Consider the following 26,830-nt stretch of genomic DNA (forward strand, 5'->3'; position numbering starts at 1 on the left):
AAACGTACCAGTGTCAGAGGCGTCCCTGTGCTACTATTTGGAGCACCAATAACAAATGAGATAGTTACACTACCAACTGCTCGGGTCATTGAACATTCAAGGATGTAACTCACATAATTATACTGTGTAGTGTAGTGAACTGCAAAAGGCTTTTCTGATACTGTGGAATACGTTATATACAGTGTGTGGATCTTCAAGTTAGACGTTTCTGTCAGTGTGTGTTTAACTGTGGGTGTAGAAGTAAACACCATCTTTCTTTCCATCAAAGAGCGCACAGAGAAGGGCAGCTGCAGATACATGGCCCTATGCCCTGCTTTTCTGAAAGACCTGTCAGCTGGAAAGACACACTCGCTCCCTCTAATCGTACCCCCACACACACACACACACACACACACACACACACACACACACACACACACACACACACACACACACACACACACACACACACACACACACACACACACACACACACACACACACACACAAAACTCTTCAGTGTGAGACAGGGTTGGCCGATCCATTTTCAGTTTGACATTCAAGCAAAAAAAAAAAAAAAAACCTCTACTTTATTATGTGCATGTAACTTCATAGCAGATAACTGCATCCATATAAAATGTATGCCATGTAGTTATGAGTGAGGACCCACTGGGTGTGTTCTGTGGTCACTGAGCACAGAACATTTTTGCACATGGCACCTCATATCTTTATGCCTCTGTGACACTCAGTCTGCATGTGTTGCAGACTATGCAAATAAGGTGATACTGTGTGTGTGTGTGTGTGTGTGTGTGTGTGTGTGTGTGTGTGTGTGTGTGTGTGTGTGTGTGTGTGTGTGTGTGTGTGTGTGTGTGTGTGTGTGTGGGAGCATCAGGGTATACATAAAGGGTACACACTAAACATACAATCTACTTGTTTTTTTATTTAACACCAAATAATGCAGCACAAATCCTATATTCTGCATTGATTACTATTCTGTTTTGATAAGCTGACAAAAGAAGCACATGAAAAAATACAAATGAAGGTTCAGACAAATTGTTATTAGGCTTTAAAGGCCCTTACTTTACTGAATCAGCTTCTAACTGTGAGTGATGGACACACTATTTTCTGCCAATGCTGGAATATTTTGATTATTTCATATTAGATTAGATATAGAGATTGATGCATTTTTTATATATTTTTTTTATTTCTCTGTTCTGTTCTCACTGGTTTAAAGTAGGCGTGACCAAATAAAAAATAAAAAAATCTAACTGAAATATTGCACATGCTTAATAGATTTCAGCACAGTGCAAACACGGCTAAACAAATAAAGAACACAAGCCATGTTACTTGCTTAACGGTTCCTCAACATTCCAGTATTGCAGTCTTTTGATATCCATTTTTTTGTAGAAATTGACATCACAGTAACACTACACATCTGAATATGCTGCATTGTGTAGCCCCTGGGCTCACACTACAGACTCCCCTTCAAGGCCATTAAAATTCCATTATGGCATCAAAGTTCATTCATGACAGCATTTTCAATCCTTGAGAAAATATCTGTGAGAGCTCAAGTCACCTCCACTGACTGAAAGGGAAATTCCATCATGGTTTGTTAACCATTAGCGTCTACACAAGTCAAGTCTAGTTAAGCTCATTGGATTTTTCTCATTCCTTGGCATGCTAAATCAGAAGCAAGACTTTGGAGAATTTTAAGCTTAACCCCTGACAGGCCAACAGCAAGAGAATCCACATCACAATGTAATTAAGTACAGGCCTGATCCCACAACAGCACAAAGCCAAACACAAACACTGTCCCTTAATGCCATCAAATTAAAAACAATGACTTGGACAAAGTTTCTCCTTCCTGCTGTGTTAAAAAGGTATTTCCTTTGAAAGGGTGCCACTCTCCTCACCAACAGCAATAAGAAAGGGTAGAAGGGAAACTTGTGGTTCAGCTTACAATAAGACTTGCTGAGGCATTACACTATGCGTGTGTGTGTGCGTTTTATTTTTAGCTCGGTTGTCGTAAACCACACGATATCATCCAGACAGACGAGCTATGGGAAAACAGTCTGGAAAGAAATGGTGGGAGGAATGAATCTGCAACCGCTAATTGATGAATAAGGGGCCTATCCTCTCCTCTAGGCTGATTTTACTTTCATTCATTCACTGGAAAATGTTTTCTTCTCACATATCCTATCCCTTATCCTAGAAGTCTGACTTCAGAGAGTTAAGAAATTCCAAGTCACTCCAGGGTCCAAACTGATCTGCATTACCTTTGAACTGGAACAACTGGTGTGTTTACGTGCATTAGAGAAAAGAGAGCTACTACCTCAAGAGGCCCTAAGAGGAAGGTAGGACAGCAATCGTTCCCTCTGGACTCAACCATTGACACCTTCTGAATAAACGAGGGGTGTCTCTAACGTGGGGCTTATAAAACATGTATTGGGCCTGGATCAATGGCAGCTGGGGTGTGTGAGACTATCAACTTTCATTAAAGGTAGAGTAACTAGTAAAGGAGACATAGTGTCACGTAATTGTGAATTGAGCAAAGGGGGAGGCACAAGTGAGGACTGTGTGAATACTTTTCAAAAGCCTGTGCAGGATGAAACGCTTAGGAGGAATTTTATGGCCTCTGTGAACCAAGTGGCAAAAGTGGGTGTGACTGTGTAGCAGAGGCACAGACACACAGTACCAATGTCAAATGCAATCACATTGCCAAAAAGCTGGACAAATATTCATTGCCCCCCCCCCCCGCTCCAAACTTCATTGTGATTACAAGTTAACTGAAATGTCAGAACTCATGACAGGCTATACTAACAATACTAGACATGAAAGCCTGGTACAATGTTGCAATAGCACAATACACAAATTATCTCAATGAAGAGTTCATTCACAACTCAAGTTGTCGGTTACCTTAATGATTTTAGGGTGGTTTTCATAATATTGTAAAAGAGAAGATAAATGAGCCTGGATGGCAGCCGAACTTAGCCCCGCCCACAACATTTGATGTCGGGAAGTTCGGTCTGGACTTGATCCGTTGTGGAGCAACTATGCTCGAACCAGAGCGGTTTGGACCAATCAAATTGTCATGGCGGGCTTTATAAGATGATGGACAGATGATCAACAGTAACGTAATCAACCACGTCACCAAAGAGCGCTTGGGTTGAATTTGTTTACAACAAAGATGGCTGCCGCTGGAGAATTGAGATGTGTACATTCCACCATCCTGTCTGTTATAGAAGATATCGACAGCGCATTCATTTTAAAAGAGGAACAGAGAACCGCGATCAAGGCATTTGTCGATCGGAAAGATGTCTTTGCCGTCCTTCCTACGGGATTCGGCAAAAGCTTAATTTATCAGCTGGCCCCAATGGTAGCTCAGAAGATGGGGTGCAATACGTCACATAGTTCCGTTGCTCTGACTGGTTGTAGGTCTATCCAATAGAGTGCAGAGGCATTTTTTCTTTCCTGGTTCGGTTGAAACACGCCCCATAATAAAGCAGTATCAGACTCATATTCTGACTAGAATCTGAGTAGGACGACGTCAGGCTAAAGATAAATAGCAAACCAGATAGCAATCAAAAAGGCTGCAAAATCCTTTCAATTGACTATATTATTTTAACAGTAGCAAATTAAATCCATAGATCTGGATCCAGATCTGAGTCTAAACGAATAGGCAATTAGTTATTAAGTCAATTGGCAGAGAATTAATTGCCAACTATTTTGATAATTGATTAGGTCATTTCTGAAGCACAAACGGCACAAATTATATCCTATTCCAGCTTCTCAGATGTGAGAATTTGCTGTGTTTTCTCCAGTTCATACAATTAGAAATTGAATATCTGTTATGGATTTATTAACTGTTAGTATGACAAAAAAACTATTTGGACTATGTTCTGTCATTTGATAGTCAATTTAGAATCAATTAATACAAATTATATCAAGAATGGTCTGACAGTAGCATTGTACAAACTGTACAAAATGGAACTATAATCAATTTGATTGCATTCCATTATAAACGTTTTCTCATATGGTTAAAAAAGACATGCATGAGGAAGAAGAGGGCATCTGAATGAAATCTGTCAAAGTCTGTGACCAACAAACACAGAATAGGAGGTGACTGGCAAATGCCAGTATCTGTGTCTCAGTATGGCACCTGCCGTTCACTGTGGGGTCTTTCTTACCACCCACCATCTCCCATTCAGTGAACATTGATTATGTGGAGAACAGGTTATCAACGCAACAGTTTCAGTGTATAGATGGATACTCGTAGACACACACAGGCATATTTCTGGACAGCTGGGAAAGCAAGAACCCCAGATTCTGCAGCCTGGATGCAACAAGTGCAACCAGATCTGTTGGAGGCCTTCAAGCTCTACAGCCTACTTAAAGGCTGTGTAAGCACACATTTTGGCAATGTAAACAACAAGACCCTTCCGCTTGCAAATGGATGAGCTATTCTTGTCATAAGCTCTAACAGCTCCCATCTGTACAGAAGCAAGAAAAACAGCAGATTGTGTTTTATATGGCCAAGTGTGTGAGAGCTCAGGACCCATTGAGTTGGTGTGATGAAAAAGTCATTAGAACAGGTTTGAAGTCTTATACAAGTTCAGTGCTCTGTCTGATCTATGATCAATTGTGATCAACAATGCTTTCAGTGCAGCTTTTGGTCGCCAACTTTTCGTTCTCAGGGGTTCGATTACACCAGTAAAGAGCCAACAGTCTTTCACCTCCTACAGAAAGAACAAAACCAGCTCCCTCCTCTTCACCTCCCCCATCTTTCAACCCCACCCTGTGCTCCCAGTGGGAGCTTCAGCCTCCCTGTAACTAACACACACACACACACACACACACACACACACACACACACACACACACACACACACACACACACACACACACACACACACACACACACACACACACACACACACACACACACACACACACACACACACACACACACACACATATCCCCACTGGGCTGGCGAGTGGGAAAGCTACTGGGTGTAGAATAGCAAAGCCACTGTAACTCTGCTGTCTTTATTTGTCAGCCCGGCCTCCAAACCTGCAGGGAACGGTCAGGAATTTGACTCATTGTTCTCCGCTGAGCAGCTCCATTGTGGGAATTCACAGCACCCTGGCACAATGGTCTCTGGATGGGCCAGGCCGTGCTGTAATTAGAAAAAAAAAGAAAAAGCTCCTCTCGGCTACTGCTAAGCTATCCTCTAATGCATGACTTCACAGGAAAACAAAGCCTGTACACACACACACACACACACACACACACACACACACACACACACACACACACACACACACACACACACACACACACACACACACACACACACACACACACACACACACACACACACACACACACACACACACACACACACACACACACCTTCCAATGGGAACTGGGGATAGGAGTTACACAATGGTGCTCTACATCTCTCCATCAAGCATGTTGTGTCCTCATCTGAAAACAGTAATGTTACAGACTTCTATCAGACTCTTCACTCCTAATCATCTTGTTTTATGGTTGCTTTGAATCAGTTGTTTTTCTAATAGTAGGGCAAATTTATGAGTTATTGTGCCATGTTTCAAAATACTGGCAGTTGTTTCCATGATATTCCTGCAGCAACTGAAACTGCACTGGAGATAGGTTTGGATATTGACAATAAATATCTCTGACAGCTTAACAGGCTATGACCCTGTGTGACCCATGTTTTAATCTTATCAGTGCTTCCTCCAGCTAACAAAGAGTGTTTCACTTCATGTACCCTAATCTTAAAAACAGACAACTACAAAATGGCAGTGACATGTCCCGAGTGGGCTGCCTAAGTGAGAAAAAGCAGCTGAAGTTAGTCCCTGCACAAGCAGACAAAAGCAGCTCTGTCTCTTACAGGGTGATGGACGATGACTGATGAGAGAAAGGGGGTCAGAAGTTCTGGGGGCTGTCGTGGTTGAAGCACATCAGCAACTATGAGTGCCAGCCCCTGGGCTCAGTTAATCCCCAATTCTAGCAGCACTCAACCCCAATCAAATTGCTGGTACCCAGTCAAATTTCCAAGTTTGAGGGGGTTTTGGACCGCTTAGTTAATATTGGTGAGGTGAGAGGTGACGTCTGGAGGCAAAGCAGATCAGAGGCGCACAGGGAGATCATTAAAGGGTACTTTGGCTGTCACATGACCTGATACATGATGACTTCTGGTCATAAACAGATCAGGGGAGAGAGGGAAAAAAAAGGTAGAAACAGTAGAAGAAGAGATAAAGCAGACTGCTGCAGGCACATTATTGACTGTCTTTGCATACCTGCATCAACCGAAACCGTTGCTTAAGCTAAGGGCGTGGAAAAAAAAAAAAAAAAACTGGTTGTCTGGGTCGATGAGTTTGCAACCCGATTCATTATTTGGTTTTCTCTCGTCTTCCTGTCCATACAGTTTCTCAAGATCAAACATGTGGCCGGTCATCTTTTGCCACTGTTCACTAGGGCTGTAATGATACATTTGTTCGGTATGCCTCGGTCTGGTACACCCGGTGACCCAAACAATTACTGTCAAAATAGTCTATTAAGGTCTACTTTCTGTGTGAAACGGAAATTCTACAGTGCAGTTTTTTTTAACTGTATAGTTTCGACAGTGCACCAGTTGTTGACTATCAGCAGAAGTCGGTGTTAGCCAGTTCCATGTAGCCAGCCGGTCAGGCTGGTGATCAGATCACCCATCTGCGATCTCAAGCGACCACGATTGGACTATTAGAAAATGTCAGCGATGGCCCAAGTCTTCTTCGCATTGTGCCTGCCCTGTATAATCGAGTGCGAGCTGCAGAGCCTTACGATAAAAGCATTACATTTACATTACAGACATTTGTGATATTTTGGTTTTGTATCGTCTTCATGTAGCCGTGATTTGCATACTTATAATTGGTGGTAAACACAGACATATATTTGATTTATTCATGGGTACATCAGCACAGGGATATTCAAGTACAGGTTGGTAAAGCTGCATGTAAACAGCTTCCTGAATATGACATGAGTCAGTGTCAGTGATACCGTGTGCAGGTCAGCAACCCAGTGCTTACGTGTAGGACAGGGGCAGGGGTTGGAGCAATAACCTCTCAGGCCAACATAAACACATATCACTCTCCAGCCAGTCGGCCGCCTGGCCACGCTGCAGCTCGTTACCACTAGCGTAAACACCCACTAAAGAAAGCACCACACCCACCCACCACAATCTTTCGTCTTTTCTGGCCCCTCCAACATTCATATTGTCGTGGTTTCGCCTGTTGACATCTATCCCGAGATAGTCACAGTCTTTGTGTCTTGAAAGTGCACAGTACAATAGAGACTGTCACTTTTGGAATCTGGGAATGGTCTTGTGTTTTCCAGTTTTAATCCCAATAGGTGTTAAATTAGAACGCAATAAGGACACTGACTGTGTGGCCTGAGCGTCGCAACTAAAATGGGATGTGGCATAACAGATTGTCTCTGTGTCTACAGAATCTCTAAAACACTCACTTTGCTACAACCTATACACCATTTCCCTAAGACAAAAACTATAATTAAAGACCGTTGTTCTTTACAAAGAGACAGAGATGGAGGGAAAGAGGCCAAAAAGCGGGGGAACAGAAAAAGACAAGGAAAGACAAAACAGAAAATGACCACTTTTGAAAGTAGACATCCCCCATCAAAGTGAACCCATAGTTCCAAAGTCATAGCCTGTGAGACACAAACATGTCACAGAAAAAAATAAAAATAAAAAACACACAGGGAACTCAGTTAAGTTCTTTTATCACCATCACATGTATGGATTATGACCATGGTGGCCCTACACCCTGATTACAGAGCAATTTACCAGCACCATAATAGCTGCCTATGGAAAAACCACAATTAAGATGAACAAGGTTGGGTGGAGGAAATGTGCCCCACTCGTTTAGTTTGCCATGGGAATAGTGTGCTAGCACTGCGTGTGGGCATATTTTCTTGCAGAGCCAAACTTAACTTTGCATCTGTTGTGCCATTATGTTGTATGATAATGCTTTTATTTGGCTTTTAAGAAACAGAAAGATATGACTGACAGAAACAAGCTGTTAATTAAAGATAGCTTCATACCGCCCCTGTGGCTGAGTGTAGTACTTGCTTTATTCCTAATGTGGATCCCTATAAGCATCTCTGGATTAGAACCTGCTAATTGCCATAAATCTCCCAGAGGGTGAATCCCCCCCTCAAATCTTGTTAAAAAGCCTGGCTGAAAAAGTAGAAAGAAAGTCCACTGCCAAGCAGAGGATTTACTCGATTAAAACCGACAGTGGGTCCATCTCTGACCCTGGGACAGTGGAGGTCCAGGCCTGTCCACACGCACATCTTTCTAGCCAGGCTAAACCCAGCAGGACCACTTCGCTGGGGCAGCGCAAAGTGCTACTGGTGGTCACCCCCTCAGTCACAATGGTTGCCAACAAAAAGCCGAAGCATTGGCTGGACCTCTAAATAAAATTAAGGTTACTCTGGTAACAGGGGAAGTGGGAAGAGGTTGGGGGGAGGGGATGATTGGGCAAATGAAGGTTTGAGGAAGTTAGAAGAGGCTGAGAGAGAGAGAGAGAGAGAGAGAGAGAGAGAGAGAGAGAGAGAGAGAGAGAGAGAGAGAGAGCCGAAGGCAAATGAAGGCTTTTGGAAGTTAGAAGAGGCAATCCAAGGATTTATAGCTGGCTTGTGTCCAGGTCAGGGGAGGAGGAGTGGGGTCAAAAAGATTGAGAGCATCATTAGTCCATCAACCCTCTGTGTAGAAGACCAATAAAAACAACAAACACACACACACACACACACACACACACACACACACACACACACACACACACACACACACACACACACACACACACACACACACACACACACACACACACACACACCAACGTCAGCTTTCCCACAAAAATTCCCAATGACTAATTTCTCTTAATAAGACAAAAAGGAGCGAATATAACCAAGAATTATGCAATGTAAGACATCACTAGGCAGCCTACGGGCCGCGTGCAGCGGATCCCGTTCTCCCTGCTGTGAGGGGGGCCGGTGAGTCATCCTCAGTGAAAGGTAGCGAAGAGCGTGTTACCCGCAGGGCAGGACAGGGTGCCTGTGACGCAGCACCCAGACCATACAGTCTTTGATTCAGACACACTGCATGCTGTGCTTACTCTACTGGCTCTCCGACTTTCAGGGTTTAAGATGTGTCTCTACATTTATTTCATTTATAAAAAAGGACATGTAGTGTTGACTGGAAAGGGTGCCACATACAAACGGATGAAATGCAGGTGAGAAGAACAGAATCTCCTGTTATTGTTTCTTCAGGTCGAGAAATTTCTCAAAGAGGAGCCGCCACACCCTGCTTAAACAAATTCAAACCCCACATTTTGCTCTTATATATCGTTTGTACAACTTATTGAATTGAGATCAAGGGAAGAACTTTTTTTTTTTTTTTCAACTTTCTAACTTTCAGCATTGAGTCTAGATTAGCTGAGATATGACGTGACCTTTGTCAAGTTCCAGCCTTTGGCAGAAACTTAAGTGGTTTTCAACTTCAGTAGGTTGAGAGATTTCACAACAAATTCCAAATTTGACAAAGCACATCAGGGTGGATCTACCACAGCTGACCTGTATCCTGATAAGTTAGCTTCATGTTAGACGTGTTGCCCGTTGGAAGAGCATACAAGAATAAACACCGGTGATGGGGAAGTCCAGAGGAAGATGGACAAAAAGTATAAGAGATCCTTTGAATGACTTCACTGCTTTTGTTTCGTGAAAATGTCTCTCGGCTCCCTCGGGGACTTTCAAGCAAAACAAAAAAGGAAAACAGAAGCTCGGCACAGTTGTGTCCTCTTATCAGCTGTTTGACCTTTCCATAATGGAGTAATAAACACCTTGTGCTGTAGACATGCATGAAAAACAAAAATAACCACAAAGAAAGTACGGGGCTTCCCCTTAATCATCCAGGTGTTTTTTTTTGTTTTGTTTCCTGGTTAAAAGTTAAAACAAACACTTTCATCCATCCAGGGTGCCATGCTGACAGTGGCCCTCAAGGCTCATCAATGCACCATCAATGCTGTGAAAACACAGACTAACCCATTACAGCTGCCTTATCTATCAGCACTCTGTAATGTAACACGTAAACAAGAGAGTTGACCGACTCTGAGACACGTCACAGCACGTGAAAACACGAACAAAAGCATGGAGACCTACAAACCATGATAGCCTCCATGCAATAATTAGTAATTGGTATTGCATGGAGGCTATGATGTTACATACCAACACAACGCTATTGTGCAAATACAAACATTGGAATGCAAAATGAAAGACAGTAGATTCTCTTACAGTTTAACCATAAGATTGTATTTCCTACAGGGACGGCAAATTTAAACTGTGTGAATATCTAGACAGGAATTCATTCAGTCGCTGTGGAGGAGTGGGAAAATATGGACTAGACTGAACATGTTCTGAACAAGCTCTGATCTGGCATCCGCCCAAGTGCCCAGCTAACCCCAAAAGTGGGTAACAGTTCATGAAACTACAGATCACTTCATAATCATAATGACATTACACTCCATTACAGAGTAAGCTGGTGGCAGGATGAAAGAGCTTTGCGTGTATTTGGTCAGTGAAGGGTACCATCAACCCGACTAAGTTCAGCATTTTAAATCCGTTAAGAGCAACTGGTGGCCCCAAATGCAACAAAGGACATGTGTGACCTGTTTTGACAACTCATTCACAGAGCTGCTGGTTTGGTTTGGAAGGAGGGGGGGGGGGGGAAACAGCAGTTGACTGCATTCCTCTGATGTTCTGTGGTTATTTGAGCATAAATGCATTAGCAGTGCTTTGACAGCAATACCAACACAGCCATTTACGTCCTTTTTCCTTCTCTGCACGAGTTTGAATCATCATACAATCACAGATCTGGTGTGGTAGCAAATTAGGACTTTCATAAATAAAAATAAAAATAAAAATAAAAATAAAAAAACTTAAATCCCCTTACTGTGAGAGTGAGCCTTGAGGCAATGACACGCAATACACCAGTGAGTGTGAGCAGGCGCACATATTCCTGCACGAGAGGTCAGTCAGGGTGTGACCCGTATTTGCACTTGCACCCGCTGTGTCACCTCTGGTTGGCGCTTTTATTCCCATGCCTTAAGCATGGTACTTCGCTGGCCAATGCTCTTAGGGAAGAGCAGGGCCAAATAGCTTGCAGGTCCTGCTAAGCTGAGATCATCCGGGAGATTTGCAATGCACATTTTAGATTTGAATGAAAAGCAAACTGGCCGAGCCCAGGTTGGCAGGCATACGGCGTGACACTTGGTCTTCCTCGCGTGGCACTGAGAGAAGAACCGTTGGCTATACATGCAAATACAAACCGATTTTGGTTTCCTGATAATAAAGCATCGCCCCTGTTAAGTGCTGTACACAATGATGCACTGTCTTTAAGTTGATGAAAACACAGACTCTTGTTTTGTCTTTGTCTCCTCGTCGCTAGATTAGAACAATGGCATTAGCCATCGATGATTTCTCTAGAAGTCCCCATGTGTTAAAGCTCCTGAGGCTCTAAGGCTGGGACACCGGGCCATGTAAGTAACAGGCCGCGGCAGGGTCGACAGGAACGAAACCACAGCAATCCCTTTCAGTCAGCTCTCCCCAGGGGGCATCCTCTTACAGCACTTCCCCTGAACTCTAAAGGCATCTAAAGGTTTTCTATGGAAAGGTAACATCTGCCCATCAATGGAACACAATGGGTCGATTTTAAAAGCTAAATGGCCGGATAACTGGAAACTGGTACATGACAAAGACAGGAGTTCTAGCTAAGGGATGTCAAGATGTCAGATTGACTTTCAATTAAATAAATGATTTCAAATGTGTTACTTCCTTGTATATGTGAGGCCACTAGAAGGAGCATGCAGATTTCCGCTGTTCTTAAAGCCAACGTTTAGATTATTTTTAAGACCTGTCCTCCGTAATGCATACACACAGCCTACAAAATAAGCGTTGCTAAAACGGATTAATGATGCCTGTGGAGGCTATCCAAACATAGAACTCCGCTAGTCAGATAGCACCAGCACTAAACAGAGGCAGTGGATGCCTTAATAAGGGTGAGGTGTCTGCACAATGTCTGTTCACACTCCAGTTTAGGAAGTCTCTCTTTTAGCCAGATAAGGATCATGGGCCATCATTGCCCACACCTCACTATCATCTCTATTGATAAGGCTGCTGAAGGTACCCATCAGTGGAATAATTTAGCATATTCGGACTCGGACACAATGCTATTATTTTTCAAAGCACCCACTTGGTCAAAGACAAAAGCGCATTCAGCACATGTTTGCCACCTCTCTGACAAGCTAATTGCCCCCTTGGCACTTTGGTGTTATTTGAGAGGCAGGATACAGCCACCCGCACTCTTGCTACTACTCTTATGTTTCCAACCACATGACATCAATCGCGCTGCATGACGTGGTGAAGGAACACGTGTTCAACCTTTATCTGACCATTCACATCAGACTTCTGGTTATGTGGTAAAGACACGACACATCTGGAACTGTGGCTCCATACACATCACTGATAAGCTAATAGAGCCAGGCCTTGTATAGATGTGTGCCAAACAGGGCTGTTGGGTCTGAAGATGAGATGTGGGCCACTAGATCAGCAGGACTTCTTGCTCAAAATAAACCCATCACTAAAATCCCCATGACTAAGCGATGTCCATATACAGGGCTTTGAAATTTGAATAGCCAGTATTTAAGTATAGAAAATGCTGGAGGATATCCAGCAATATACTGAACTGTAGAGTCTGGACTTGTTCAAGAACTGGATATAAGCCACTCAGTCAGACAGTAGTTCTGCAGGTTTGCATGTTTGGGATGCCTTGTTCAAACTTGGCAGTCTTACCCCAGTAACTACAAGGTGGACAAGTGCGGAGAAATAAAATGTAAGTGTGTTTGGTAAATTACAAACCATTCAGTCGAGTTGGGGCTAAATATGTCCCCGACAGTGCCAGCCGTTTACAGCTAAAGCATTGCCCATGTGGATTCAGTCCTATATTTAGAGAATGACTCGCAGCATATGACTTAAACTTTTGACTTTGTGGACATGGGTATGTGGGTCACTGTATTAATGTCACTGGATATAGTTATTCAAATCTAACCATAACTTAAAGTGTCATACACAATCCCAAAATGTTAAAAAACGTAGTCCTGTGACATCTATGCTGTCATTAAGAAGAGTGCATGTTTCCCCCAGGGTAAGCAGTGACATGACATATGGCATACCTATCACACGACACCACAGGTCCAGCTGGAAGATCAGAGATGTGCTTCAGGGCAACTCCAGTTCCCAAACAAAAAACAAGTGATTAAAATGAAAGAACCAAACGTCCTTTCACTGGCAGTAAACATCCACCAACCACCGCTTTATCTCCATGAACAATGCAAGTGATTAACAGCAGCCTCAATACACACAAAGTCCCTGTCCTACTGAGGAAAACGACCTGAGGCAAATGAGAGCGAAGGTCTTCCTACAGCGCTTTCTGGGAGTTTAATTATTTTTTCTCTTATACAGGCGCAACAACTCTTAAAACCCCCGTGTTTGCGATTGGTGTGAACAGGTCAACGCGAGGCCACGACCCTGCTCTCGATATGGGTTTTACTTTGGTGTGATGCTGCTTATCTTTGGTATGGAATGGACTAAACAAGTTGTTTTCATCAAACATCAGTGATTACATGCTATGTTGTGGCTGTGTACTGTACAGCGGTCACTGACGAGTCGACAACACAAGGTCTTTTCTGTTCAATGAACGCTGTTGGCGACTTCTGGCCTTGTACACCAAGATGTTAAACATGATTGTGGAGCACGAGCTGATACAAAAGTTAATTAGTCTTAAAAACATGAATTAAGACTTGACTGACCGGGCAGCTGGAAATCAGACCAATCAGTGAACTGTGAGGTGGTTAGAATTAAGACAAGCCGTGCTGTATTTAGATTCATTTTTTTGTGTGGCTCTGACTGCTTAAAGGCAGATCCAATTCCTTTCAAAGTAATTGTAGTCTACACCCACCAACAATGCGTCCACATGGACCACAGACAACACCGCAGTGACCACTTTTGATGAAGTTAAATTCATTACAACCCTGTTTAACAATGAGAGAATGACCTGAAACTTAGCCATCACTTGGTATGATCAAATATAAGTTGACACTGTGTTTAACACCCCATGTTCATGCACTGGGCTTGTATCTGAATGGGATATATGAAATATGACTATAAATGGTCTGCTGTCATTTCAGTAAGCTCACTTCTACCATGTTTGTAAGGACCTGAAAATCCACTGGTTAAGACCTACAGAGACAACTGCTGAGTCAGATTGGCAGGAGCCTGACAGCAACGGGGCCTGACTGACAGCAATGGGGCCTCTGTGTAGACAACTAATCCCCCATCCATGCGTGCCCTGGCCGAGGCTCTTTTCACTGGAAACATTGACACTAACCCCTCCACAATCCCCTTTAGCTACCAACTATAGATGATCGCTGGCAGGCATGCCTCGATCAGCAGATACTGCCCTACAACACAGTCATAGTTCCAAAATCATGACAAAAGAGCTTACCCTGAGATACAAATTATGAGAATAAGGCAAATACAAACAACTTTGGTTCACCATCGGCCATATTAACAGCCCATCACTCCTTTTGAGAGATATATATATATATAAAAATACACACTTTTTGTGTTTGGGACGATAGATTTCCATCCATACTTCACATACCATTTGGTGTCCGTGACTAGACATACCTATGCTGTGACTGAACTCAGATTCAAAGCGTACTGTGTGATGTCATTACCATAGCAAGCACTCTTCTTAGCTCTTTAAACAGGTATATGACTTATATGGAGAGTCAGATCCTAAAAAGCACAAAAACAGAGCTCTGGTTGCAAAGTGATTAATGGAGTTACAATCATCTTGACTTTCTCAAAGAGAGCAAGCGACACCAGGGCACGGATTTCAAAACATTAAAACGAGTAACATTCCTGGTTACACATAGCCGAAGTATTACTTTAAACAATGAATGACAACGAGTGAGTGTATCTAGACTGTGACTGTGTTCACGTCATCCTAACTAGATCAATAGACAATCAAACTGGTTTTAGATGTGAGATCCTGAGGCAAAACCCTGCCAGATTAGAGTCTGTGCTCTAAAATGTTACTGGCATCTGGATTTGTGGCATAAATTAACGTTTAGAAACCAGAGCATTAGTGACTGAATCAAACACTTCTTTATCCCCAATAGTGTTGAAGTTAACTAAGGTTAATGCTCCTCAATAAGAGCAAAAAGGGACCACACAACACGATCCAAACGTTCCAATGAACAGCAATTTATCGGACGTATCAATATTGGACAGGCTATAGGGCTAGCATAAGCGAAATAGCTCATCTTGCTAACATCACATGCAACGTTAAGTGAGAGTAAAAGAAAATGCAGTCCCATTGTTAAGTGCTTCGGTGGAGGTATGTTGTCACCGTCAAACTGGAGCAGTTTCAACGAAACTAGCTCGAGATAACCAAGGAGCGACCGAGAGTTAAGAGACAAAGAACAACTTGAAGAGCACTTAGTTATTGCGTTAATTGGGTATTGTTTCTGTCAAGAAAATGCAAATTGACGTGTTCCAGACTTACCTCTCATCCAGTCGACAACTTGCTTTGGCGTCCACTTCGTTATAGGCTCCATGGCTTCTTTAACACAAGTACAGAGACAAAAATGTGCCCAAGTTTGGCGACGAGGTGCTACAATAAAAAAAAAAAAAATCCTGTCACATTCTTCGCAACAGGTCGGTGCTGTTCGTCTGTTTGTGTACAGCCACTAAACAACTCTGTACAAGCGTGAGTGGAGGCTGGATGAAATCCCCCACAGCTCCTCACCGCTCGGTCTGGGATCAATGCTGCATTCAAGTGCTACCGGGAATACTGGGAAAATTTGGTTGCAAAATAACGACCAAGCAAGCCCTAAAAAAAGGTTGCGTTTCTCAGCCACATATGAACTGGAACAACATTATAGATGATGTTGTTTTCATTGTGTTTATATTTAAATAACTATGTATTGATATGTTTTTTTCCCCAATTGTGCGTGCTTATCGAAAACAATTTTATCACGATGTATTTCCTCCTTTTTTCGTCAAAGTAAGTCTTTATCGATTGATTTGCCAATGTTATATCTATTTCTGAACAAAACCACTTCACCACAGTCTAATATCAACGTTATTAGCCTATACGTCCATGAGTATTACCACTTCGTTCGGGACATGGAGACCGGAGTTTACAGAGATCACCTGAAGGTAGTGTATGATGTCGGAAGTTTCTCATCGCCCTCATTTGAAACTGGACTGGCGGCGTGTAGGTGCACATATCAAACTGGCTATCAAACACATAATGTATTAAGAGAACAGACAGCGGTTTATAATTTCTTGCTCCTGAAAAATAAAACTATCCAAGAATACAGATTATACCGTGATTCTGTCAACATCATTTAAATGGCGGATGGTGAATCACAGGTAGGCCTAGAGCATACTATTTTTGTTCAATGTGCATGACAAATTATTTGTCTATATTCTTTATTAATGAAAAAACAATGAAAACGCATAACTGACACGACATAAGTCATTAGTGTGCTATTAGCTTCTTATTTTTTCAGTAAGCAGTCCCGAAAAACATAATATGTAAGAAAATCATCCATACATCAGAATTAAGCATGGACGTTTTCTTTATACAACTGACTGTGACTCATGGCTGCTCTCTGTTGGTAACTTGCACCATTGCAAGTCATGTAGCAGGCTGCCCTACAATCCCCCCCACACATGGTCACTGTTCAACACACATGCTCACAGTAATGCTTCGCATTAGATACAATCTGAGTAACTAATTTAGAAAACATTCCCAATCCAATAATATAATGGAAGGAGTCAGACGGCTGTTCCAGCTACAGAGCAACATCAATTCACAGCCACCCCCAAAGACCCAGTTAGAAAGATACTTTTTATTTTTTTTAGTGATTGAAATTTCTGAACTCTAAGATGACACCGCTGCAGTGTTAAAAGGGAGAAATGTATACATTGGACCAAACATCATCTTATTTCCTTGCTCTAGGCTGATATGGTGATTATATCATAACATGATATAGGCCAGGATTAGTGAGAGCAACTGGTTTACTGTGTGGCAACAGCTAGCTACTACACAAAATATAAGAAAGCATATCAGGTAATATTAGGAAATATCAAAATAAAAAAGGACCTTCTTCAGTTGAAAAATGAAGGTTGATTTTAATGTATATTTATTTCATACAAGTGTTAAAACTCCAGCATGTTTATATGTGCCTTCCTTAAAAGGCTTTCTAAAGTTAGTAGTTTTACAATTGTGGCTTTTGTTTCCTGGTTTATTGTTTTTTAACACTCTGAAACACACCTCGCATGGGCAAGTCCCGGCCCTTCCTATCACTCCACTACTGTACAGCTGGAAGCTGTTGCATACTCTGCGCTATAATCAGCTGCAGATTAAAGCTTGGCTGTTATTAAACCTAGGCACGCATCAATTTGCAATCAGACAAAGAAATACTGGATGCACCAATACAGTGCTCTACAACAACAACTACTACTCTTCTTTCTCCTTGTTCCAGCATGCATGGTTTCCTTGCTGGTTGGACTAAGCCAAGACATTTTGAATAGTTCTTTAGATTAAAGTTAAAAATGTTTTCTTCACTGTAGTTTAACCGAGTAATTTTGGTGATGACTGACAGGTAGAATGCCTGAGGTAAGCTTTTATAGAAAACACAAAAGAAGTGAAGATGAGTGTGATTAGCACAAGACAAAAAAAGAAGAAAATGGACCTCTATAAAGCACTGCAGGTCACGAAATCTGTATTTAAAGAAAGTTTTCTCAACTTTCTGGAAACTATACAACACATTGCAGTCTTAGGTGACTAATGGCCCTTGAAGCACTTATTCTTTTTAGTCTCCTTAAAGACAAGATATACAGTATGTTTGTGTACATTGTTGCCAGGCATCGCAAACATTTCAGACTGCAGCAAACGGGAGAGTCAGATCCACGTTCAGTTCTCATGGGAGTGGGCTGGATTAAAGGGGATCTGGGTGGTGTGGAATTCAGGGGAGGTCCTCCCTGATAGGATTAAGTGAATCATGGGATTGTTGTGGAGGTAAGGCGGAGGGATGGAAGGGGTGTTTGGTCTGTTGAAGAGGAGAGGGCCCAAGCTTTTAAGGCTGAGAGAGGAAGAAAGACTTGAGCACCAGATGGAAAGCTGGAAGAACTGCATAAGTAACGCTATTGTTTTAGGTTAGAATTACAGAAAAAGTTAACATTTCCTCATACAAAAAGTCACCTTAGATAACCACTATGATCATCATCATGAGCGTCAGAGCGACTTCTTTATTCACAGTATTTAACAGTAAAACAAAGACCCATAAAGATAAGCAAACTCTGCATGGTCTCGCTTGTATTCTGAATCAACATTTATTTCAGCTTCAAAATATAGGAAGTCCAGTTTTGGCACTGTATATTATTCTGGGATCTACATTAAGATCGGGCTACTGATGTGATTTCAACAAAAGCAGGCAAAACATCAGCACAGGAAGTTATCCACTTCACTATCTAAGATGACAGGATATGAAAGGCTAAAGAATACACATAAACCCACTTCCTGCCCCTGACAGGTTTGCTCTGAACACATTTTCGTAGGAGAGGATATATCACGTAGCCTAGGCTGTAGCTAAAACACATGTCATGTGTGTTGCCTTATACTCTGCTCTTTTGGTAGCATCATGTGGGTGGCCATATTGTATATATGTATCACACATGACAGGTCAGAGATTCTGGATGTTATTACATGACTATAAGCAGGCTACAGCGGTCCCCATAGCAATTCATAATGAAATTATCACCAACTTTGGACTTGCAATGCATTCATTTATTTCAATGTTGCCAGGGAAATGAAGGTGGAAAAATAAAGGGTGTCATAGCATTTTAACTGCTTACAATTATTTTCTTTAACCTCTGCGCTGTGCTTTTTCCTTCTCTTTGAGGCACCATATCCGAGACATGAGCATTGATGCCTCATCACAGTGTAAAGGAGGGTTTGAAGCCGATATAAAGAGAGCAGTGTAGTAAAAAACACACAGGGGATCCTGTGTGCTGGGGACTTAAGACCTAAAGGCAAGATGAAGCTTCAGAATCTTATGAACCCATTTGGGAACAAAGTACATTTCACGTACCAAAGCCCAAATTTGTTTAGAAAAAGATTGCAAAATAAAAAAATGTGGATGTAGACGACATCAAGCATCTCTAAACATATTCTTTACGTAAAATGTTGAGTCTCAACCTCACAATTTAAAGGTCAATGAATACATATTGTTGGTGTTTAAACAGCATTAAATACAGTGTATTCCTCCAGTCTATAAAATAACAGCTGAAGATCTTTACTACAGTGAAACATTAAAAGAAAGTTGTCAAATTGGTATGCTGGGATTTTTTTATGGGGCATTATGTGGGTTTGCAGGGATGGCGGGTCTGGCGTTGAGGTACTCCAGAACAAAAATCTGCAGGATCTTGTTGAGGTTCTGAATAGTGGAGCGATCCAGGTTCTGCTCGTTGTCATCAAACGTGTGCCACACGGACGGGAAGGGGGAGGGGATGAGGTGGAGGATGCGCACACCTGACAGAGAGGCACAGAATGAGGGTCACCCGACAGAGCTACACAATATATGTTCCCATATTTTGCGTTAGTTGTGTTACTTGGTGTGTTTACCTCTGTTTAGGAATGGTATATGATCATCTTGTACATGGCCAACGGGTTGATTGGGCCAGAAATATTGCACGTTGTTATGATCCACAAGCTGGTTCATGGAGTGTAAACGCCTTTCTGAGGATATAAGAGGGAGGACAAAGCGTAAAAATAATATTATCCATCTGTTAGTTCAGTTTAAAGAAAAAAAAAACATTGTACAGGTATCATTTCTTAATTGTTTGATAAATCAATAATTTGCTGTTTTGCTTCATCAGGACTGTGTAGGTGTAGTTTGATCTCTCTCTCTCTCTCTCTCTCTAATAATGCTCTATTAGCAATTTAGCAAAGCTAAAAATTTTTTATATAATTAGGATATAATCTCCACAGTGCTGTCACAACAGCACACAAGTCGCAAAGTGACAAATGTGCAATAATTTGACTCTCAGCACAGTTGCCACATTGGCGATGATGACTGTCTGAATTGACTGAATATGACTGTTGTATTAATGACTAGTGATTAAAGTGACTCATGTTTGTGGCACACAGTCACTAAAGTAAACAGACTTACATAGTGTTGACAGGGATTATTCTGATTATTTACCAATGCTCTGCAGCCTGGAGAGCCAGGGTGTTGTGCTGGGGAACTGGTTGCCGAAGCGTGGGCTAGGAGCCCCGATCAGGTCCATCAACACAAACAGATCCTGGAGGGGAAGAAACAGGGAGAAAGGAGGGGAAAAATGGCTCATGAGAAGCTGTCTACACATCCATCTACAAGTTAGTTTCTATAATAATCAGATAGACCGATTAACGGCCCCGGCTGATTATCAGGCCGTTTTTTGGCAGTTTGCAGATTATATGTATCTGTGTTTTATTTGCCTCATAACCGATAAAGTTAATTAATTAACTAGGAAGGAGGAAGGAACTAGGAATAACCTTTTTTCTTTTTCAATTGACAACACTTGAAATGATAAAGGCACTTGCAGATTACAAAGTAGTACAAAATGTAAACCACACCATGGTGTTTCATTTTTACATCTGTTCTTAAGATTTCATCACACCTCACTCGGGCGCCTGGATAGCTCAGTTGGTAGATATATAGAGGTTTACTCCTCGACGCAGTGGCCCGGGGTTCGACTCCGACCTGCGGCCTTTTTTCTGCATGTCATTCGCCCTCTCTCTCCCCTTTCATGTCTTCAGCTGTCCTGTCAAAAATAAAGGCTGAAAATGTCCCCAAAAAGGATCTCTACTTCTAAAAGTGCTCTACTTTGGCTCCGCTGCAGCTCTGTGTCTGTCCCTCTGCTTCGGTTTCACTCACCACTGAGTCTGACTTAATGTCCCACCTACAACACTATCTGACTATCTTTTACAGTGTATTATGTTGAAAGTTTCTAATTTATCAAATAACTGCTTAAAGCATGTAAACAAAGTTTTGTGTTGGAGTTTGTAACATTCCAAAATCTTTGGGAAAAAAGAAAAAAATGATTTTCATTAACTGCTAATAATCGGTATCGGCCTTGAAAAAAACTTCGATCCCTAATAATCACACACACACACACGCACGCACGCAGATTCTGTCTGCTTTATCTCTGCCTAGCCACACAGGAATGTCGACATTTGTAGATAGCCAGTTGCCCTAGCTCTCCATGGTTAGGATACAGAAATATATACCAATTAATGTGACAACTTGTTATCATAGACTGTAAAAAAAAAAGATGTTTGATATCAAGACACCCAAGCCTCCCAGATGATAAAATGGGTAGCTTTGTGATTTGAGATTTCTTCGAATTACAAAACTATTTAAGACATGCACCTCCCTGGTTGAGGGGTATTTGTGGGCTGTGCGTCTAAGACAAGATCAGGGCTAAGCAGATTGTATTGAGATGGGATGATCTGGGGTGTGATTATGCTACTCTCAGGTGGGTTAGGCAGAAAAGGTGTGAGTAGAGAACTGTGGTGTACTATGCCGTGTAGCTGGTTGGTGTCTGTGGCTCCGGCGGGGTGTGGGGTGCTCTCCATCTTCTGGGCAAGGTGGCGAGAGCCATAAAGGGAGTCTGTGCCCGTCCACTGGAAAAGAGCCTCCTCTCCATCAAAGAAGAGCAACTGCAGAGTCAGGTCGGGATTGGAGCTCTACATGAAAAAAAAAAAAAAAAAAGACAGTCAAGGCATCCCCAGAGTTATGCTGCCCTCTAGTGGTTTTGAGGAAACCTGCCTGAGGTTTTCTCAGGTAGTTTTTATGTGAAATATTTCTTTTTAATTTTGTGACACCCCAAAAATAAGCTTCTGTGATGGTTGGTTTACAATTTCTTCTATGTCATTTATTGGCTATGATATTGATTATGTGTCCACCTCTATGGCATCTAATGTATTAGTATTCAATGGGATTCCTATTCCCACTGTGACCACTGTGACAGACAGCTGAGTCTGATAAACATCTCTCCCTGTCACAGGCCCTGTCATTGCCCGCCCAACAGATAGGGATCTGAGCTCAACTGTGAAACAGGGAAAGGCCAGAGGAGCAAGCTGCATGAATACAAAGTGTTTTCATTATGATTCACTTGTTTGTGGAGCAATTTAATGTTGTTGTTGGCAAATTTGTGTTAATTCCCATAAAAACAGCACCAATAATTATAGCTTTTGTACTCAAAATGTTGTTGTTGCCAATTATGTTGTGTTTGAGCAGAGGTTTGTTCATACATAAAGGTTCATGGCAGGCTATAAATTATACCTAATATGACAATTTCTTTAGATTTAGAGAATTTCCTTAGGCCTTCACCTACAATAAACATTTTTTTCCCTATATTTAGCAATGAAAATGCATAAGGGATAAGGCTGGCAAAATTCTACATATTTCCTATTGTAAACAAATCACAAGAAAAGACCAACAATAAATTGATCCTACTGATTTAGAATATTTATTCATATATGAGCCACTATGTTGCACTGGTTGACATGTTCCTTCATTACCATTACCATGGGCACTGTATTTATTTTAAAGTCAATTGCACAGGGATGTGTATTAATCTGCAGCTGAAAACTCCAGTTTATGTTTGCTAAAAACTACGTTGCCCAGCTGTTTCAGGAAATTACAGTTTTAAAATATAATGAGAGACAGACTAATGCATAATTGGTGTTGGTGTTTTTGTGGAACACTTGTAATTTTTTCTCATGTTTGAGTGACATGAAGTCAAAGAACCCAGTTCCTGGAACTGTCTGCAACATGTTTGGCCTTGTTTTCCCCAAAGCTTACCCCCATTAGTCTTGTTGTTGTATGACTTGCCTGTGATTCATGGCCACAACACAAGTCAGTGCACAACCACAAAAACTAAAACACAGCCCCAAAATGGCCTAGGTATCATTCAATGCACTGATCTAATGCACACCTCAGGGATTTGAGGCAAATACACATAGAGTCACAGACAGACAGATAGGCCAGTAGCCTAATGTACAGTATGCCCTTTAACTTCAGGCGCAGCTAACTTCAGGCGCACCTTCTGAGCCTTCAGTTCTTCATCCAGGGCTCGTGCCAGCTCCAACATCATGGCACAGGGAACAGCAGAATCAGTGGCACCTTGGAACTCCCTCCCGTGCCATTGTGGTGGGTAGTACTTGGAGTCGTAGTGACAGGCCAGGACAAGGCGGCGATTGGCTGACGAGTTGAGGGTGGCAACTAGGTTAGTGAAGGGCAGAGTGCCGTAGGGTGTTTCTGACGCAAACTTATCCTCTGTCACCTCCCAGCCTGCTCCGAGGGAACCAAGGGTTGTTTTGATATGCTGTGAACACACACAAAGATTACTTGTCAGTAATGAGCATTCAGTCCGTACCTCACCTCATCACCACCTTACTAATTAGATGATCTAAGGCTGTGGCAATATAACCGGTTGCTTTCCAATATTCCAGGAATGAAACATGATTTTTCTGACAACTTCCTGAATTGGTTGTATTTTCTACTATGACAACATACTGGAGCATAGAAGGTGGAAGACTCACGCACAAGTGATAGGTGATGATTTTAGTTGCCATGACAATGCCAATAAAATAGTGTTTTCCCATGAAGCAACAGTAACAGGATTTTGACATTTTTCTTTCCATTTATTGTCAAATACGTGTTACGCGTTTTCTGTCCAAGTGTTTCTGTATTTGAAAATGGTCCAGCAATGACCATGTAAATAAATTCACCTGCTGCACGGCCTGGCTGCCTGCAGAGCCTGGGTACCTGGTAACCAGCAGCGGCCTCAGGTCCCTCAGCCACATCTGCTCCAGGTCAGTGTGAGACAGGGCGGCACTGATCTCATCTTGTGTTAGAGTGAGAGCTCGGTGATGGAGCTGAAAAGAGCCAGAGGAAACAAACAAAATAGATGAGAAATAGCATTTGGTTCAATTGATAATGTACATGTAGGAAGGAATTAAGGGTGTTCAGACAGACTACTGCAATATGGCTAGTAACATCAGTGCTGTGATCTGTGGTCTACTGTTAAGCACTGCAGTGTTGCAAACAGGGTATGGAACATAGCATATTATTAAGCAATAGTTACTCATGTTTTCAGTCAGTGTCTGCAATGTCAACAATGTCTTAGTGTAGGAATATGGAAGTTTTTCTACGATGCATTTCAATTAAGCAGCAAAGAGGATGACTCACAGCATACAGAACAATTGTGTCACAACACTCTCTCATATTACTGGAAACCACTAACTTGGGTCACTGTCAGTTACTGTAACATCACATCCTATAACAATGTCTAAAAAAAGCCACACAGTATGTTAAAATAAAGAAAATTGACGAGCGTGAATAGACACTGATTGAATGTCAAAATACACACAGGGCTACTTAAAAAAAAAACAGGAATCTATAGAATAAAGAGGCAGAAATGTGAAGGGTGCTTGTTAACATGCTCTCCCTTGCTCTAGGAAATAGACATTTAAAAAAGAAAATCAACCAGTTTGTGTAATTTAAGAAACACAATATGGATCTGGATTCAGGTTTTATGCTGTCAATTCAATGTGTGCTAAATTACAGCGACAGGTCAAAAAAACACATTGATTCTTCGATCCCTTGGCTCTTTTTCATTTGGTCTCAAAGTTCACCTGCTGAGCACAGTGGTTGTCCTGGTAACAAACTGAATCGAGAGGAAGGACAGAGAGCAGGAGAGAAACAGCCGATGGTGAATATCAGAGAACAGTCACAGCCTGTTCTGTGTGTTTTGCACTGCTCCAGCCTCTCCAATAATAGGCCCTCTGGGTAGAGTTGTTATCAAATTGATACTGCCAATTATTTTAATTATCAATTATTTTTTTGATCAACCATTTGGTCTTAAAAATGTCAGAAAATAGTGAAACATGTCCATCCCATCTACCCAGAGCCCAAGGTGACGTCATCAAATAGCTTGTTTTGTGCCGTTCAAAACCCAACAATATTAAACTTTCAATGAAACATTTCAAATAAACAGCAAATTCTCTCAATTAAGAAGCTGAAACCAACAGATTTCTGATGATGTTGCTTGATATGTAATGTATGTCTTTTCTATTTTTATAGAAAATCACAGAGGACATTTGTTCCCCCTAATTTAGTTTCACTTCACTGTCTCAGACAATAGGGGAGGGAACATTACTTAAATCTGTTCATCACAATTGAAGCATAAACATTTCCTTACAAAACCTGTTCACTGTATGAGTTGGGCGGATACTGTCTCACAGACTGTAATTACAGAGTGGCACCCAGTGCAAAATGCATAATTATGTGGTCACAACGATGGAATATAGTCATCCCAAGCACTAGGGCTCACTAAGTTCAGAGAGGGTTAAAAGGGGGTCCAATTAAGGTCTATAAATACCAAGACCTGCAATTGGAGGATCAATGATGATGACTGTGCTGCCATAGCAACTAGGCAAGGAGGAGAAGAGAAGAAGTATATAAATGAGGGCATACCCAGGTGCATCTCAGGAGAATTACACAACAGTGCTGGGAAACAGTGCAGAGGGTTGCTGGAATATCATGAATTAGCTACATATTACATTACATATATTATGCAATTAAAAACTGTTTTGGGCACTTATAGATTTCCCTTTCTCATAATGAATATTCTACTGGGATATTACCATTTTAAAAGGGAACAAATGAACACACAGAGACACCATATACACAATTCGAGTGAATCATTTTTCAGACAATTCAAATATTTCTTTGACAAAACAAATCAATATATTGGGTTCAGATTCTTTTACATTACATTACATTACATTACAAAATTTAATTTGGAGTTAATTGCAAGCATTCATTTGAGCCTTGTCAAAAATAAGTTACTTGATGTTGTATGTGGCAATTTTTTTTTAAATGGTTTCACTTTAAGAGACGGTTTTCTTAATATCTAAACGCACGATTATGACTGCCTGGCAATATGTTAGGATAACAAAATGTGACAACAAAACTTACTTGGCTTAATCGACTTACTTTTTCTTGTGTCCAGGGAATTCCATCGGTGCAGTGAATGAATGTCACCCAGATGACCACAGTGTAAAATAAACGCATTTTGGAGGTACTGTGGCTTCGCTCAGCCATCGTTGTTGTCGCTCCTCTCCACATTCCTGTCACTCCTCTGTAAAAGCTTACAGATCATGTGAAAAGCAGGAGGGAGGACCCGAAGCTCTCTAAACCACAAAGCGTCACTGCTCTGTGTGTGTGTGTGTGTGTGTGTGTGTGTGTGTGTGTGTGTGTGTGTGTGTGTGTGTGTGTGTGTGTGTGTGCGCGTGCGTGCGTGCGTGCGTGTGTGTGTACCTACACATGTCAATACTAACCCATTGAACCCATTATAGTCTCCTAACTACTGGTCAACGTTTAAATGGGAGCTTTTTTATATTTAACAAAAAAACAAAGAAATCCCCCCAAATAAATAATAGCGTATATTTAAAGATAGCATTCTTGTGTAGGTACTTAAATGGGAATGCTTTGTTTAGAGATGTGTGCAGTACACGGAAACTTTGGTGGAGCACAAAACGTTTTCTTTTTCTAAGAGTAAATAGCATTAAATAGCCTATTTGTT

The 26,830-nt window shown here is 41.7% G+C and overlaps 2 protein-coding genes across 2 annotated transcripts in view; both read right to left on the bottom strand.

The window, feature by feature from the left end:
- The window catches only part of LOC120549247 (connector enhancer of kinase suppressor of ras 3-like), a 35,094-nt gene extending 19,162 nt beyond the window's left edge, over positions 1-15,932 (bottom strand). The window contains exon 1 of the mRNA XM_039785984.1: positions 15,687-15,932. Coding sequence (XP_039641918.1) covers positions 15,687-15,738 — 52 coding nt within the window. The 5' untranslated portion in view covers positions 15,739-15,932. The remainder of the gene's footprint in view (positions 1-15,686) is intronic.
- Positions 15,933-18,422: 2,490 nt separating this feature from the next.
- Positions 18,423-26,408, bottom strand: LOC120549070 (glutaminyl-peptide cyclotransferase). The gene is made up of 7 exons (XM_039785696.1): positions 26,242-26,408; positions 23,973-24,119; positions 23,285-23,566; positions 21,756-21,923; positions 20,398-20,497; positions 19,818-19,931; positions 18,423-19,724 (listed from the first exon to the last, which is right to left on the bottom strand). Exons 1-7 carry the CDS (start codon positions 26,371-26,373, stop codon positions 19,543-19,545), a joined length of 1,125 nt encoding a protein of 374 aa, XP_039641630.1. The 5' UTR covers positions 26,374-26,408; the 3' UTR covers positions 18,423-19,542.
- Between the last annotated feature and the right edge of the window lie 422 nt (positions 26,409-26,830).

This window comes from Perca fluviatilis, chromosome 20 (genome assembly GCF_010015445.1).
Source record: "Perca fluviatilis chromosome 20, GENO_Pfluv_1.0, whole genome shotgun sequence".
In the NCBI taxonomy this organism is placed as follows: domain Eukaryota; kingdom Metazoa; phylum Chordata; class Actinopteri; order Perciformes; family Percidae; genus Perca; species Perca fluviatilis.